Source organism: Scyliorhinus torazame, chromosome 17, assembly GCF_047496885.1.
Source record: "Scyliorhinus torazame isolate Kashiwa2021f chromosome 17, sScyTor2.1, whole genome shotgun sequence".
In the NCBI taxonomy this organism is placed as follows: Eukaryota; Metazoa; Chordata; class Chondrichthyes; order Carcharhiniformes; family Scyliorhinidae; genus Scyliorhinus; species Scyliorhinus torazame.
This window is the reverse complement of record NC_092723.1, coordinates 69,190,527-69,206,846: the sequence shown is the minus strand read 5'-3', so window position 1 is coordinate 69,206,846 and position 16,320 is coordinate 69,190,527. Positions and strand designations below refer to the sequence as shown.

Here is a 16,320-nt window from a genome sequence, read left to right as displayed (position 1 = left end):
CCTCACACCACAACTCCTCCTACATGCCCTCTCCCCAACTCTTCCTCCCACTTTGCCTTAATCCCTTCTAACGATACCTTGCCCTCCTCCAAAATCACCCCATAAATGGCTGACATCACCCCTTCTCCATTCCCCCTGTCGTCAGTACCTCTTCCAACAATGTGGGGGCCAACGCCACCGGAAAGCTGCTTCCTTGCAAAATCCCGAATCTACATATAACTAAACATGTCCCCCCCGCCCCAACCCATATTTCTTCTCCAGCCTTGCAAACGGGCCCCCCAGAAACAGATCTTTTATCACCCAAACTCTGCTCTCCTCCCACCTCTGAAAACTCCCATCCCACTTCCCTAGCTCAGTGGTCCCCCGAATCGGCATTTCCCTTGACCCCGCCCACAACATAAAGTGCTGGTGCAACTGCCTCCAGATTTTCAACGTCGCCACCACCACTGGACTCCCCGAATATTTCTCCCCCCCCCCCCCCCCCCCCCCGACTCAGCTCCTCACCTTTTCAGCATTTGCCATCCAGTAGTAATACAGTAAATTCTGGACTGCCATCCTCTGCAACAGCATCTTCCTAATCCTAGCTGCCACCTCTTCTTTCTTTTTCTCTCGCTCTCTCTCTCTTTCCCCCCCCCCCTCAAAATAAACGAGGTATCATCCTCTCCACGTCCTTAAAAAACGCCTTTGGCATAAAGATCGTCAGGCTCTGGAAAATAAACAAAAAACCGCGGCAACACATTCATCTGAATTGCCTGTACCCAACCCGCCAACGAAAAGGGAAGACCATCTCACCTTGCTAATTCCGCTTTCACCCTCCCAAGCAACCAATAATAATATACCCACCGAGAGCCCCAAATCCAGTGCCACCTGCCAGGTATCTAAAGTGGGTCACCGCCCTACGGAATGGCAGCCCCCCCAAACCTACCCCACCCCCGGTCAGGACACCAGAAAATATTTACTTTTGTCCAAAGTTAGCTTGTGTCCCAAAAGGGACCCAAACACTTGGAGCAGATCCAGTATACTTCCCATCGACGCACTCGGTCCCGACATGTACAATGACAAATTGTCTGCGTACAACGATACCCTATGTGTCCTCCCGATTCTCCCCCCCCCACCCTTGCATTATCCCATTCCACATCCCCGAACTCCTCGATGCAATGGCGAAAGCCTCAAGCGCAAACAACAGGGGGGGACTGAGGACATCCCTGCCTCGTCCTTCAGTGCAGAGCAAAATACCCTGAACTCATACTATTCGTGCGGCCACTCACCCTCCGCTCCCTGTATAGTAATCGTATCCACTCCACAAATCACGGCCCAATCCCAAACCGCCATCAAATAACCCCACTCTACCCGGTCAAGCGCCTTCTCGCCGTTCCAACGCCACCACCATCTCTGACTCCCTCCCCTCCACCGGTGCCATATCTACATTCCATACCCTCTTAATATTCGAAAAGTGCTGCCTTCCTATCACAAACCCTGTCTGATCTTTCCCTATCACCTTCGGGAGGCACTCCTCCAACCTACCCGCCAACACCTTTTTACATCCACATTCAAGAGTGATATGGCCCTACACGACCCACACTGTCGGATCCTTATCCTTCTTGACCAACAAGGAGATCGATGCCTGCCCCAAAATCTGTGGCAGCACCTCCTTCCCTATCGTTCCATCAAAGATCCCCACAATCAGTGGCGCCAACTCATCCCTAAATTTCTTATAGTACTTCACCGAAAACCCATCCGGCCCTGCTACCTTCCCCGACTGCATCCTCCCAATCGCTCCTCCTCCACCAACCTTTGGTATTCCAAACCATCCAGGAATTCCTGCAACTCCCCATCTTCCCCAGGTGGCTCCGACCTATACAACCTCTCATAAATCTCCTCAAACACCCTATTAATCTGGTCCGGGGCCACCGCCAACTTCCCTGTCCTATCCCGCACCTGAACAATTTCCCTCCCCGCGCCTCCTGCCGATGTTGGCCTGCCAGCATGCACCCTGCCTTCTCCCCATACTCGTAGACTGCTCCCTCGCCCGCCTCAATTGGCACACCACCTTCCTTGTAGACAGCCGATCCAAGCTCACTGCCCTTGGCGGATCATTCAACCTCCGTTTCGTCCTCCGCCATCTATGAGCCCGGTCCAGTTCATACGGAGAGGATTCTTCTCCCATCCTCATCAGTTCCGCCAACATCTTGGCAAAGTACTCCGTCTGCCTCCAAGTCCTCCAACTTTGCTCACAGACTTGTGAGCCACGAGTTTCACTAATTGTCCTGTTACTTTTTCTCTCATAATAGTCATTTTTTGAAAGTTTGTCCCTTTGATTCTCCTGATTTTCTGTTATCTTTGGGCTGCTTTGAGCTTCTTGTGAAGACAGATACAAAATACTTGTTTAATGTCTGCTGTTTCCTTGTATTCTATTATTAATTCCTCAGTCTCTCCCTCTATTGGACCAACACTCCCTGTCGCTCCTCTTTTTATATACTTGTAAAAGCTTTTACTCTTTTAAAAATAAATATTTTTGCTAGTTTTCCCTAGTACTGCAATTTCTCCCACTTTTTTTTGTCATGATTTTGCTGTTTTTTCTAAAACTTGCCCAATCTGATCGACCACTAAGCTTTGCAAGAAGTCTTACAACACCAGGTTAAAGTCCAACAGGTTTGTTTTGATGGCACTAGCTTTCGGAGCGCTGCTCCTTCCTCAGGTGAATAAAGAGGTAAGCTTTGCAGCATTGTGTGTCTTTTCTTTCAATTCGTTACCACCTTGCCTTCCTTGGTAAGCCACGGATAGTGCATCCGCCTGGTGGAGTCTTTCTCAATGGAATATATCTTTGTTATGAAATAACCTCCTTAAATGTTTGATACTGCTCCTCTGCCATCTCTTTTTAACTCATTTATCACTTTGTATCTTGTATATTTAATTCTAAGATAATTTAATTTCAAGATTCTTGTTGTGGACCCACATTTCTCACTCTCTATCGTGTTATGATTGGTCTTGTCCAGAGGATCTTTTACCGCAGTGTTTTTCAAATTTTGTTTCCCGGGGCCCACCTTTACTAGCCGGCCGGCGTTCGTGACCCATGCTGTCCGATGTTGCGACCCACCATTTTTGCTTACCTTTAATGCGACAGGTGGCCTGTTTGGTCCTCATGATCTCACTCCAATCAGGTTCACAGGAGGAGAGGGCAATGCGCATATCAGGTGCAGAGTTCAGCCGGTTCCTTTGTACTGTCTTCATCTTTGTGAGGACTGAAATTCCAACCTCGCACATATAGGTGTTGTGAAGGGCAATAGCAACAAAATGTTGCTTGTTTTATTCTGCACTGGATATGCCTCAGAGATGCTACTCCAGAATGCTGACGGCCTCATGGACTTGTGGCGTGTTTATAATGTGCTACAGGTGAGGCGCAGGAGTTCATTCTCTTCATTTGGAGTCGCTTTCAAAATCTGAAACTTCTCTGGAAAATAGCGACAAAAACTATTCATCAGTGTAGCCCGATACGACTGATTAAGGCTTTTAAGTCTATTGACAGTTCCCTTAGTAACATTGTTTTCTTTGATGTGTTGTAGCAGTGTGGGGAACATAGTGGTTTTGGCTTTGTGCTCACACTTTTGGAAAGCATCTATTTCTTCACAGTGCCGAAAGCAATCATCATCCTTCCCTTGCAATTTTATGTTCAGCTTGTTTAGAATTGAAAAAATGTCTGCAAGGTAAGATATAGTTAACATCCAAGTCTCATTTGCCTGTACATCACTGCATATAGCGCACACAAGCTTTGCATCCTGATTTACATTGGCACACTTAACAAAGCCGTACCTCAAATCATCTTTTATACAGCTTTGATTCCGATTTCTGTTTCTTAATGGTTGTTCACCAGAGGCTCCGGAGCTCTGTATACAGCTCACACCAGCACTGCTTTGTCCTGCTGTGGACTCTTCTGAGCAGCTATCTCCAGCAGAATCAGTTGTGAGATCCCGACCTGTCTGTGTCTCTGGCCCTCTCTTCCTTATTAGAAAATGACGCACCTCCAACTCTACACAGTCTTGATGCTTGCTTGCTGGCAGTTACAAAATGGAAGAATCTCTTCTCCGTGATTTTGCGCTCAAAGCACGGACGTACAGGACGCGTGACATCACTGTCAGGCACGTGACCTGCTCTCTGCAGCCACTCCAGCGTTCGCATTTAAAGGCTAGTCGCGGCCAGCATTCTCAACTTGAAAGCCAGTTGTGGCAGGAATTCTTGCCGGTCACTGCCATTGGGCACTTCTCCCATGATCGGAAACATTGCGACTGATCGCTCCTCGACCCTCCTGCCACCCACCCGTGGGTTGCGACTGCCAGTTTGAAAAACCTTGCTTTATTATCAGATGTCTAATTAATCCTGTCTTCTTACACATTACCAGGTCAAAAATGGCCTGGTCCCAGGTAGGTTCCAGAATGTTTTGTTCTTAAAAACCAACCCACATACAATTTATGAACTCATCCTCCAGGCTACCTTCCCCGATTTGGTTTGTCCTTTAATTATGAAGATTAAAATCATTCATTATTATTGGGGCTTCTTTCTTACAAGCCCTCATTATTTCTAATGTATAATGTATCTTACTATGTAATACTGTTACAGGGCCTATAACATTGGAAAGAAGAATAGAAACGCAGCATATTATTTAAGTGGACATTGATTTGCAGTACAGAGGGATTTGGGTGTCCTGATATATGAATTGCAAAAAGGTAGCATGCAGACATGGTGCATTGTCATTTACTGAAATGGGAATGGAATTAAAAAGTATGGAAGTTTGCTGAAGTTGATTGAGATCATATCTGGACCACTGTGTATGATTTTGGTCTCCTTGTATGTTGCATTAGAAGCAGTGCTGTGAAGGTTCACTCGACTGATCCCTGGGATGAAAGGGGTTGTCTCATGAGGAAAGTTTGGACACGTTGGGACTGTATCCATTTCATTTGGAAGAATGTGCGGTGATCTTATTGAAACATATAACTTCCTGGGTGGATGTCAAAAGGATGCTTTCCCTTTGTGGGCCAGAATAGAACTAGGGAGCAGGGATTTAAAATAAAGGGGGTCTTATTTTAGATGGAGATGAGGAGAAATCTTTTCTCAAGTGTCATTAGTCTGTGAAATTCTCTTTCCCAGAGTGCAGAGGTCAGTGGAGGCAGGGTCTATGAATAATTTTAAGGCTGCATTAGTTGAATTCTTGATTGACAAGTCAAAAGTTATAGGTAGTGGACAGGAAAGTGGAGGCCACGATCGGATCAGCCATAATCTTATCATATGGCTCAAGGATCCACCTGGCTTCTAATTATGTTCATATGTACCCTGTGGGAGATTTCATGAGAACCATCGATGCGAGAATTGTAACAAGCATCTCGCAATTAAAGGAAAAAGAAAAAAACAGGCTGTAGCCTTGATGATATTCCAGCTGAAGTCTTCAAAACTGGGTGACCTTGGCTCACATCAAGACTCCCTGCACTCTTTCTAAGCATTTGCACTCTTTCTAAGCATTTGAGAGGACAAAAGAGAGCTCCACAACCCCTCCTCCCTGACGTCAGACTGTGACAATTGTAACTACCTTGAAGGGAAATAAATCGTGCTGTTGAATCTATTGAGGTATTTCATAAGGAAGACCCTGGCGCACAACCTCCTGAATCACCTATTTCCCGTGGCTGAGGAAATCCTTCCAGAGATGCAATGTGGCTTTAGACCTTCCAGTGGAACATCTGACATGATCATCGTTGCCAGACAAGTCCAAGAAAACATTTAGAGAACACCATCATTGCATTCATCGACCTGACTAAAGCATTTGATTCCGTAAATAGCCAGGCTATTGTGGGTTGTACTCCCGAGATCTGGATGGCCAAGAATCTTCATTGCAATCCAGTAACTGCTTTATGTTGATGTAACTGCAGCTGTCTTGAGTGTTAGATCTGAAACAATCCTGTTCACAATCTGGTCCAGTGATAAACAAGGCTGTGTGATAGCCTCCACACTATTTACAATCGCCTTATAATGGCTATTCATCATATCAAAGATCAACTGCCCTCTGGTGTGAGTATTCACACTGCATAGATGGAAAACTTAACCTCACCCGCCAGCATGCAGGAACAAAACTGGCCACCATAGACATGCATGATCCATCCACAAAGTGCAACAGATTTGCAAGCATCCTTGGTCTCTTAATTCGGCATACAGGGGAATTGGCCTGTTCTTTAGTGTTGCCATAAGAAAACTTTTATATCAACTCCGACCTGTCAGTCAAATAGTTCACCGTCCATATATGTTGAAGGAGTCACTCTGGAATATGATGAGCGCTTCCATACCTTGGCACTCATCTCTCTCAGAAGACCACCATGAGTGGATCCAATACTGCAACAGCAGTGCCTTCTTAGCCTTTTAGCAAACTAAGGCAGTGAGTGCTTAACAATAAAGACCTCCAAGTCAGCAAACGTCTGTGTCCTGGACAGCTGGCATCACCACACTCGCGTACTGTGTACTACCTTGAGACCTGGACTATGTATTGGCGACACAAAGCGCTAGAGAAATTCTGCCAGCAATGTCCTCACTGCGTCCTCCGAATTCAATGGGAGGACCATCGAACAAATGTCTTGAAGCCAGCTCTACAAGGTTCCTGCAAAATTAGCTGTGATGGACTGGACACTATCCAGATGGTTAAAAAGTGTGTCTTCCCCCCCCCCCCCCCCCCCCCCCCCCCAAACCAGGTCCAAATGGCCAGTGTTCTGGAATGGAGAAAGAAATGCTATAAAGACACTCTGAAGATCTTCATGAAACGTTGACAAGACTGGGAGGAGCTTGCTACCAATTGTTCAACATGGCAACAACTTGTCTATCAAGCTGTGTCATAGTCCCAAGGCCTTTAGATGAGGCAGAGTGCCAGGAGAAAAGGAAGCAAATTCTACACTGCCGATCCCACTGACTTGTGGGGAGTCCTTCCCTCGTGCACAATTTATAGCTTGTTTAGTGACTTGAAGATTAATGGCACAAACTCGCAACTGTGAATAGAATGTTTGAATCGAGGTTGTGCTGGCTGTTCAGCTGAGCTGACTGGTCTTGCTCTCTCAAACGTTTACATATTATTCATTCTGCCAGCAAGGGTAGTTGGATAGTGATTAGGAGTTTGACCAGAGTGGACCTTTTTAAATTCCCCTTCTCCCCTTGCCTCTGAACGCAGACATGTTAACACCAACAAAAGCTTCCAGTGGAGATCAAAATTAAACTTGAAACTTCTGACCTGTACATCTCAGTTGTATATTACATCCCCAGAACATTTGGAGGGCACATGGGTGATGAAAGGGTTTGAATGATTTTTTAAACTGGATTGTTTATCCCCCTCCATCTGTAACATTTCAACCCCTTATGATTAATCTAAAATTTGAAAAAAGAGCATTTCAAAGCTCTTGGAAATGTTTCGAGCCCAGATAAAGTGGATTTAGAGCGATTCTGGTGACTGTAATACAGCCGAGATGATCTGTCCTGGTTTTTAAGAGGTTGTTTACTTATTAAACCTGATCCCTTAGGAATAGTTAACTTGAATGTAATTGTACCCACACGAGGTGTGAACTACTCACTCTGCACCTGTCTCTGGCTGAAATAGCCGTAACATTTAACACATTGTACTTGTATTTTGTGATTGACTTGGTAATTGACTATAACGTGGTAGTGCTATTTAACCAATTTAAAGGATTACTTGATTTTAATATGGGTAGTTTAAATGATAATCTTGCAGCCTGAGGCATCAGGAAAGCCCTGACAAATGTTCTTTAACAAAATGCTTGACTGGAATGATAGTTGATAATTTTACTGGAATTTGGCAAGTCCATAAGAATGTGTCCAAATACTGTGCAGTGAGGAACTGTAAAATGGTAAAACATAGAAAATAGGAGCAGGAGGAGGCCATTCTGCCCTTTGAGCCTGCTGCACCATTCATTCTGATCCTGGCTGATCAACCAACTCCATGGTCTTAATTTCACCCCCCCCCCCACAAATATCCTTTGATCCCTTTTGCCCCAAGTGCTATATCTAACTGCTTCTTGAAAACATGCAATGTTTTGGGCTCAACTACTTTCTGTGCTCACACTCGGTGAAGAGATTTCTCCTCATCTCTGTCCTAAACAGTCTACCTTGTACCCTCAGACTGTGACCCCTGGTCCTGGACACACCCTATCTAACACGTCTAGTCTTGTTGGAATTGTATAGGTTTCTATGAAACCCCCCATCATTCTTCTGAACTCCAGTGAATACAATCCTAACTGACTCTATCTCTCCCCATAAGTCAGTCCTGTCATCCCAGGGAGCAATCTGGTAAACCTTCTCTGCACTCCCACAAGAGCAAGAACATCCAGCCACGGTGGTGGCCATGGAGTGAGTGGTCACACATTTGGTAACTCACACTCGAGGTGGATTTTGTTGGTCCTTCCCCACCGATATGGGGGTTTTCTTTGAGTGCAAACGGTGTGCGAGTGCCCAGGGAAGGTGATACTCCTCTGGTGAGTCTGATGTATGAATCAGAGGATGAGAAGTGCCACAAGAAAGAGAGCAGCTGGAACAGGAAGGTTTTTGTGGTGCTCCACAGGTGAAGATGGCGGAGGGCAATGGAGCTGCGCTGCCCACGGGTTGACGGAGCAGCTGGTGGAATTTTTGAATGGAAAATTTCAGCAGCAGAAGAGACTTTGGAAGACCTTGCAAAGGTGGTGGAGCTGCTCAGAGCTGTGATTGAGAGAGTGGGGCAGAGGTTGGAGGCTCCGATTCAGAAGGTGGAGGAGGCGGTGGGGGATCCTGAGGAGCGGATGGCCTCATTGAAGACTGTTGGGGATGATTTCGGACACAAAAAAAGAGGCTGCGAGAGATGTTAGAGGACCTGGAGAACCGCTTCAGGAGACAGAACCTGAGGATCTTTGGGATGCCTGAGGGCATCGAGGGAGCGGAGGCCACAAAATATGTGGCGAGGATGCTGGAGAAGATGGGGGAAGGAGCCTTTGACTGCCCCTTAAGGTGGATCGGGGTGTACAGGGCTTTCAGGAGGCCGCCGCATGTGGGGGACCCACCGAGGACGATGGTGATGCAGTTGTATCGATTCTTAAACAAAAAGATCTTGTAATGGGTGAGGTAGACCAGGAAATGCACCTGAGAAGGGAGTGAACTCCTGGGTGCCGAGTTGGCAAAGAGGAGGGCTGGGTTCAACTGGAAAGAGGCTGCAGTGGTGAAGTTTGGGGTTTTGTAATCTGCCCACTTGTGGGTGACACATCAGAAACAGGAGTTTTATTTTGACTCGCCAGAGGAGGCGATGGACATTGATGGACCATGGACTGGGAGGCGTGTGAGGACACTGAGCCTGGGAGGGTTGCTGACATGTGTATTGTTGGTGTGGTGCAGTTGGGAAGGGAGAGAGTGGCGGGCATCCGGGGGAGGGCCTGGAAGGATGCGTGACGCGGGTCACGAGCAGGCTCAAAAAGGGGTATGGCTGATCGGTAGGGGAGCACTAAGACCAACCCCCCCCCCGACCTGTCTGGTCACGTGGAACATGCGAGGGTTGAATGAGCCGGTTAAATGGTTACATGTGTTCAGGCATCTGCTGAAAGTGCTGTTTTTACAGGAGGCACAACTGAAGTTGGATCAGATGAGGCTGAGGAAGGGATGGGTGGGGCTGGATATGAAGACCGGGGGGGTGGGGGGAGGGGGGGGGGGGTGATGGTGTTGGTTGACAAGAGGGTGGCGTTTGAGGTGGGGAATATTGTGGCCGATCCAGGGGGGTAGGTATGTGATGGTCGGTGGGAAGCTGGAAGGGATGTTGGTAGTCCTGGTAAACATTTATGTCCCGAATTGGGACGACGTAGATTTTGAGGTGGGTTTTGGGGAAGATTCCCAACCTGGACACTCATCGGTTGATTATGAGAGGTGATTTCAATATGGTCCTGGACCCGCATCAAGACTAATCGAGTCTTAAGTCGTCGAGGGTGTCAGCAGTGGCATAGGAGCTGAAGGGGTTCATGGAATGCATGGCGGGGGGTGGACCCGTGGGGGTTTGGATAGCTGAGAGCGAAGGGGTTTCATACTTCTCCCATGTGCACTAGGTGTATTCACTAATTGATTTCACAAATTGATTTCTTCGTGATGGACAAGGTGCTGCTGGTGGGGGTAGCCGACTCTGGGTATTCGGCGATTGTAGTTTCTGACCACGCACCGCAGTGAGTAGATTTGTGAGTGGTTCAGGAGGAGGCCCAAAGGCTGCAGTGGAGGCTAGATATGGGGTTGTTGGCGGATGAGGGGGGATGAGAGCACGTGAAGGCTGCTAATCGAACAGCCGTGTGGATTTGAACGGCACAAGGGGCGTCACAGCCTCCACGCTGTGGGAGGCACTCAAGGCTGTAGTTAGAAGGGTATTTATTTTGATTTGGCCGCACAGCGAGAGGGTGGAGCGGGAGGAGAGGCCAAGGCTGGTAGATGAGATTTTGATGGTGGACAGGATGTACTTTGTTGTGCCGGAGGAGGGGTTGCTGAAGGAAAGTCAGAGGCTCCAGATTGAGTTTGGGTTAGTCTACGGGGAAGGTGGTGGAGCAGTTGCCGAGGGCCAAAGGGGCAGTTTATGAGTACAGGGAGAAGGCGAGTCGGATGTTGGTCGATCAGTTGGGGAAGCAAGGAGCAGCAAGGGAGATTGGTCGAGTGAGTGAAGAGAGTGGTGAGGTGGTGATGGACCCGGAGGAGGTGAATGGGGCATTTGAGTCTTTTTATAGGAGGCTGTACGAGTTGGAGCCCCTGATGGGGGAAGAGGGGTTGTGGCGGTTCCTGGATGGTTGGAGTTTCCCAAGATGGAGGAGGGATGGGTTCAGGGCCTGGGGATCCCGCTTGGGTTGAGGGAAGTGATGTATGGCATGGGTGTGATTCAGGCAGGGAAGGCCCCCCCGGGCCGATCGGGTTCCCAGTAGAGGTTTATAAAATGTTTGGGACGGAGCTGGGGCAATTGCTGTTGAGGACGTATAATGAGGGAGAGGGGGGAACTCTCCCTTACATTGTCTCAGGCTTCCATCTCCCTGATTTTAAAGAAGGATAAGGACCCGGAGCAGTGTGGGTCGTACAGCCTAATATCGCTATTGAATGATGATGCCATGTTATTGTCGAAAGATGCTTGCAACGTGGATTGAGGACTGTGTTCGGGGTGATAGAGCAGTACCAGATGGGTTTTGTGAAGGGAAGGCAGTTGTCGGCGAACGTGCGGAGGTTGTGTAACGTGATTGCGATACCCTTGGCGGGGCAGGAGGTAGAGGTAGTGGTGGTGATGAACGCGGAGAAGGCTTTTGATCCGGTGGAGTGGCCATATTTGTTTTGAGGTGCTGGGACGGTTTGAGTTTGGGTGGCTGCTGTAGTACAGTGTGTGTGGATGGACCGAGAGTTCGGGATACTTTGGGCTACATCATGGGACGAGGCAGAGGTGCCCACTCTTCCCGATGCTTTCCGCCTTTACAATAGAGCTGTTGGCAATGGACGTCGAGGGATTGATCGGGGGGTGCTGAGCATAGGGCCTCGCTATTTGCGGATGCCTTAATTTCAGACCCGATGGGCACCATTTGGGGATTATGGAGATCTAGGTGGAATTTGGCTGGTTTTCAGGGAATAAATTGAACATGGGAAAGAGTGAGGTGTTCCTGATCAATGCCAGAGGGCAGGAAGGACATTAGCGAAGTTGCAATTTCGAGTGGTGGGGGCGAGCATCAGGTATTGGGGATTCAAGTGGCACTGAGCTGGGCCCAGCTGCATAGATTGAACTTTGCTCAATTGGTGGATGGGATGAAGGTGGATTTTAAGAGGTGGGATATTTTGCCATTGTTGTTGGCTGGGCAGGTGCAGACACTGAAAATGATGAGTGCCTAGGTTTCTGTTTGTGTTTCAGAACCTCCCTATCTTTGTCCCCAGGTATTATTTTAGGAAAGTCAATGGGCTGATCTCTTGGGTTTGTGTGGAATGGGAAGGCCCGGTGGGTGTGGCTGATTTTTCTGGACTTGAGAGGGGGAGGGTGGTGAAGCATATAGGAGTGTAGTATTAGTCAGATCAGTCCAAAAGAGAGTCGTTTAGGAGTCTGGTAACAAGGGGAAGAAGCTGTTTTTGAATCTGTTAGTGTTCTCAGACTTTTGTATCTCCTGCCCGATGGAAGAAGTTGGAAGAGTGAAGTAGTCGGGTAGGAGGGGCCTTTGATTATGCGGCCCACTTTCCCCAGCCAGCGGGAGGTGTAGATGGAGTCAATGGATGGGAGGTGGATTTGTGTGATGGACTGGGCGGTGTTCACGACTGAAGTTTTTTGCGGTCTTGGGCTGAGCAGTTGCCATACCATGCTGTGATGCAGCCACAGGTTGCTTTCTATGGTGCACCTGTAAAGGTTGGTAAGAGTCCATTTGAAAATACCGAATTTCCTTAGTTTCCTGAGGAAGTATAAGCGTGATGTGGGTGGACCAGGACAGATTTTTGATGATTTGCAAACTTAGGAATTTGAAGCTGTCAACCATCTCCACCTCGGCCCCATTGTTGCAGACAGGGGTGTTAACGATACTTTGCTTCCTGAAGACAATGGCCAGCTCTTCAGTTTAGTTTAGTTGTGTAGGGTAATGGGTTTGAGGGCTTTGTTGTTGCTGCCTTTGCCGTTCTTGCCAGCCAGGTACCCCGTGAGCCCAGTGGTGATGCCGGCATTAAGCTCACATTAAGGGTGTGAGGGTAGTGTAGGCAACACTTTGGGTTGGAGGGTGTGTGAGGGTAGTGTAGGCAACACTTTGGGTTGGAGGGTGTGTGAGGGTAGTGTAGCCAACACTTTGGGTTGGAGGGTGGGTTGGAGGGTATGTCGTTGTGGGCGCTGATCTGTGACAACCATTGATTTGTGCTGGTGGGGCTGGATGTGAGGTTCCGGAGGTGGCGGCAGGTGGGGATTGAGTACTTCAGGGACTTGTTCATAGGGGGCAAATTTGAGGGGATGGAGGAACTGTGAGTTACCCAAGGGGAATGGTTTTAGGTCCCTGCAGATTTGGGCTTTCATGAGGAGAGAGGTGCTGTCCCTTCTGGCGCTGCCGCCTCACGGTGTGGCAAGACGACCTGTTATTGGGGAGGGGAAGGTGTTGGATATTTCTAAGGAACTGAACGCGTCCTCGTCGTGTGCGATGTTAAGCCTCACCTAGTTTAAAGTGATGCATTGAGCCCATATGACGGTGGTGAGGATGAGCAGGTTCTTTGCAGGGGTTGAGGATAGTTGTGGGGAGTGCTCAGGGAGCCAGTGAATCCTGTCCACATGTTTTGGGTGTCTCCAAGACTGAGGGGGTTCTGGCAGGGGTGCCAGACGTGATGTCAGAGGTGCTGGGTGTAGGGGTTCCGTGTCCAGATGCGACAATGTTTGATGTGTTGGAAGACCTGGGAGAGAGGGGGGGGGGGGGGGGGGGGATTGGTGGTGGCATATGCTGGCCTTTGCCTCCCTGATAGCCCAGAAACGGATTTTGTTGGGTTGGTGGGACTCAGCCACTGAAAGTAGGGTGTGGGTGAGTGACTTGGCAGAATTCCTGAGTTAGGAATTTGGAGAAGGTTAAGTTCCTCAGGTCTGCTGTTTTTCTTGACCAATTTGTATGCTTCTATCTTGGATCTAATACTATCTCTAAATCCCTTTGTAAGCCATGGTTTAGCCATCTTTCCCGTTTCACTTTTGCGCCAGACAGGAATAACTGATTGTTGCCATTCACCCATGTGCTCCTTTAATGTTTGCCATTGCCTGTCCACCGTCATCCCTTCGTATAAGTTTCCTAATATATCATAACCAACTCGTTCTTCATATTGCCATAGTTACCTTTATTAATATTAATATTCAGGACCTAGTCTCAGATTCAACTACGTCACTCTCTATCAGGTTATGGTTGCTCATCCCCAGGGGGTCTCGTACAACTAGATTGGCAATGATTCCTTTCTCATTACGCAATACCCTGTATAGGATAGCCTGTTCTTTAGTTGGTTCCTCAACATTTTGGTCCAGAAAACCATCCTGTATACGCTCCAGAAATTCCTCCTTTACGGTATTGTGATTAATTTGATTTGCCCCTGGGGGCGGCTTGGTGGTGCAGGGGTTCGATCCCGGCCCCGGTCACTGTCTGTGTGCAGTTTATGCATTCTCCCCATGTTTGCGTGGGTTTCACCCCCACAACCCAAAGATGTGCAGGATGGGTAGATTGGCCATGCTAAATTGCCCCTTAATTGGAAAAAAAAATGAATTGGGTTCTGTAAATTTATTTTAAAGTAATTTGAAATCTATATTCAGATTAAAATTACCTATAATTACAGATGTTCCTTTATCGCATGCATCTCTAATTTCCTGTTTAATGCCATTCCCAACGTCGTCACTACGGTTTGGGTGTCCATATACAACCTCTACTAACAGGGTTATATTTTAAATAAAACCTTTTAAACAAATTTTACTTTCCTCCTCCTCATTCTACATAAAGGGTTGAGGAGATATGATGGAACCCATTGATTGAAATATCACTGCTGTATTGTAGCTATCATACAAATATTTCTATAGATTGAAATAAAAATTATGTTAATTTGACTAACAAAGGGCAGCACGGTGGCGCAGTGGGTTAGTACTGTGGCATCACGGTGTTGAGGTCCCAGGTTCGATCCCGGCTCTGGGTCACTGTCCGTGTGGAGTTTGCACATTCTCCCCGTGTTTGCGTGGGTTTCGCCCGCACAACCCAAAGATGTGCAGGATAGGTGGATTGGTCATGCTAAATTGCCCCTTAATTGGAAAAAATGAATTGGGTACTCTAAATTAAAGAAAGAAAGAAAGAGAAAAAAATTTGACGAACAATGTTGATGTTTGGAAAATATATTTACATGCTTTTCCTTTTCGTTGCCTTTCATCAAATACCCGAAGGAATGTTTTTCTTTTACGATATAGGGAGTTGAAGATGCATTTTACACACTGGTACGAGAGATTCGGCAGTACAGAATGATAAAACTCAACAGTCAAGATGATAGAAACCAAGGCTGTTTGGGGTTAAAATGCATAATTATGTAATTAGGTAAGTAATACTCGTCTCATTTTAGCTTTAGAATTTTGATCTAAAAACACTTTTTTCCTTCAGTCAGGACATCAAAGAATTACCCATATTTGCTGGCCTTTTCTACAGCTCCGTCAAGAAATGCTCCATATCCAGCAACTAAAGGTCATCATTTGATTCATAGCTAAAGAAGCTACATTACTAGGGTGTGTGCAGAAAATAGTAAACTGACTGAGAGCACAGATTGATCTTAACTCCTGCAATTAAAGTACAGCCTTGAATTTGCACCTTGCATGCATTTCTAAAGCAATTTGGCTGACTGCTGTTTTAGCACACTAGTTAGACCATTTTTCAAATTGGGCAGCAGTTGCAGAGAGAGGAAAACAGTTAACATTTCAGAATGATGGCTGTTCTTCTGAACTGGGAAGTCGTTAGACGAATATTTTTTAGGTGAGTGTAAAGCCGAAGAAAAGGAGGGTAGAGCAACCACAAAAGGCATTGATGCATTGTGATTCTGTTACATAGTATTTATAGAATAGAAAGAGTTCATTCGGCCAAGCAGGTCCATGCTGATGTTTATGCTCCATGCAAGCTTCCTCCAGCACTACTTCATCTAACCTCAGCAATATATCCTTCTATCCTTTGTGTTTATCTAGCTTTTACATCTATGGTGGTTGTCTCAAGCGCTACTCTTTGTTCGAAGGTTCCATGTTCTAACTACTCTATTGTAAACCAGTTTCTCCTGAATGCCACATTGGATTTATTAGTAACTATTTTATGAGTGGAAACATCTCTATGGCCCCTCTACGAAGGGCCTCTATCCCGTCACCTGGCCTTCTCTTTTCTAGAATAAACGACCCAAGCCTGCTCATTATTTCCGGAGGGGGATTTTCAATTTTGGTATCATTCCAATAAATATTTTCCTGGAGACCAAGGCCGGGATTCTCCAAGCCCGCGCCGGTTCGGAGAATCGCCATTGATGGCAAAAATTCCCAGCGCGACGCTGGGACGCGATTCTCTGGCGACCTGAGAATTGGCGGCCGTCGATGCGGTGCTGGTTGGGGGCCGTTGAAAGAGGCCCCCGCGCCGATTCTCCACGGTTGACCGGCCGAATTCCCGCCGAGTTCCACCGCCATGGTTCACATATGGTACCACCCGTCGGGAGCTAGGACCCGCGGCTGCGGTGGCTGTCCTGGTTTGGGGGGGGGGGGGGGGGGGCGGGGATCAGACTCTGGGGGGGCCTCCACGATGTCCAGGCCCATGATCGGGGGCCACCGAT

At 47.5% G+C, this 16,320-nt stretch overlaps 1 protein-coding gene across 10 annotated transcripts in view; it reads left to right on the top strand.

Annotated features, from left to right (window-relative positions):
- nras (NRAS proto-oncogene, GTPase) overlaps positions 1-16,320 on the top strand; it is an 85,823-nt gene that overhangs the window by 50,473 nt on the left and 19,030 nt on the right. For 8 of the 10 annotated variants that reach the window (XR_011935783.1, XM_072480572.1, XM_072480573.1 and 5 more), the window contains one exon: positions 14,939-15,062. The exons of 1 other annotated variant lie outside the window; for it this stretch is intronic. Coding sequence is in view for 7 of the 9 variants with exons in the window: in XM_072480572.1 (XP_072336673.1) it covers positions 14,939-15,058 (120 nt within the window). In the remaining 2 variants the exon portion in view is untranslated. Of the gene's footprint in view, positions 1-14,938; positions 15,067-16,320 lie in introns of those variants that run through there. One more of the 10 variants, XM_072480579.1, reaches the window with a different exon arrangement.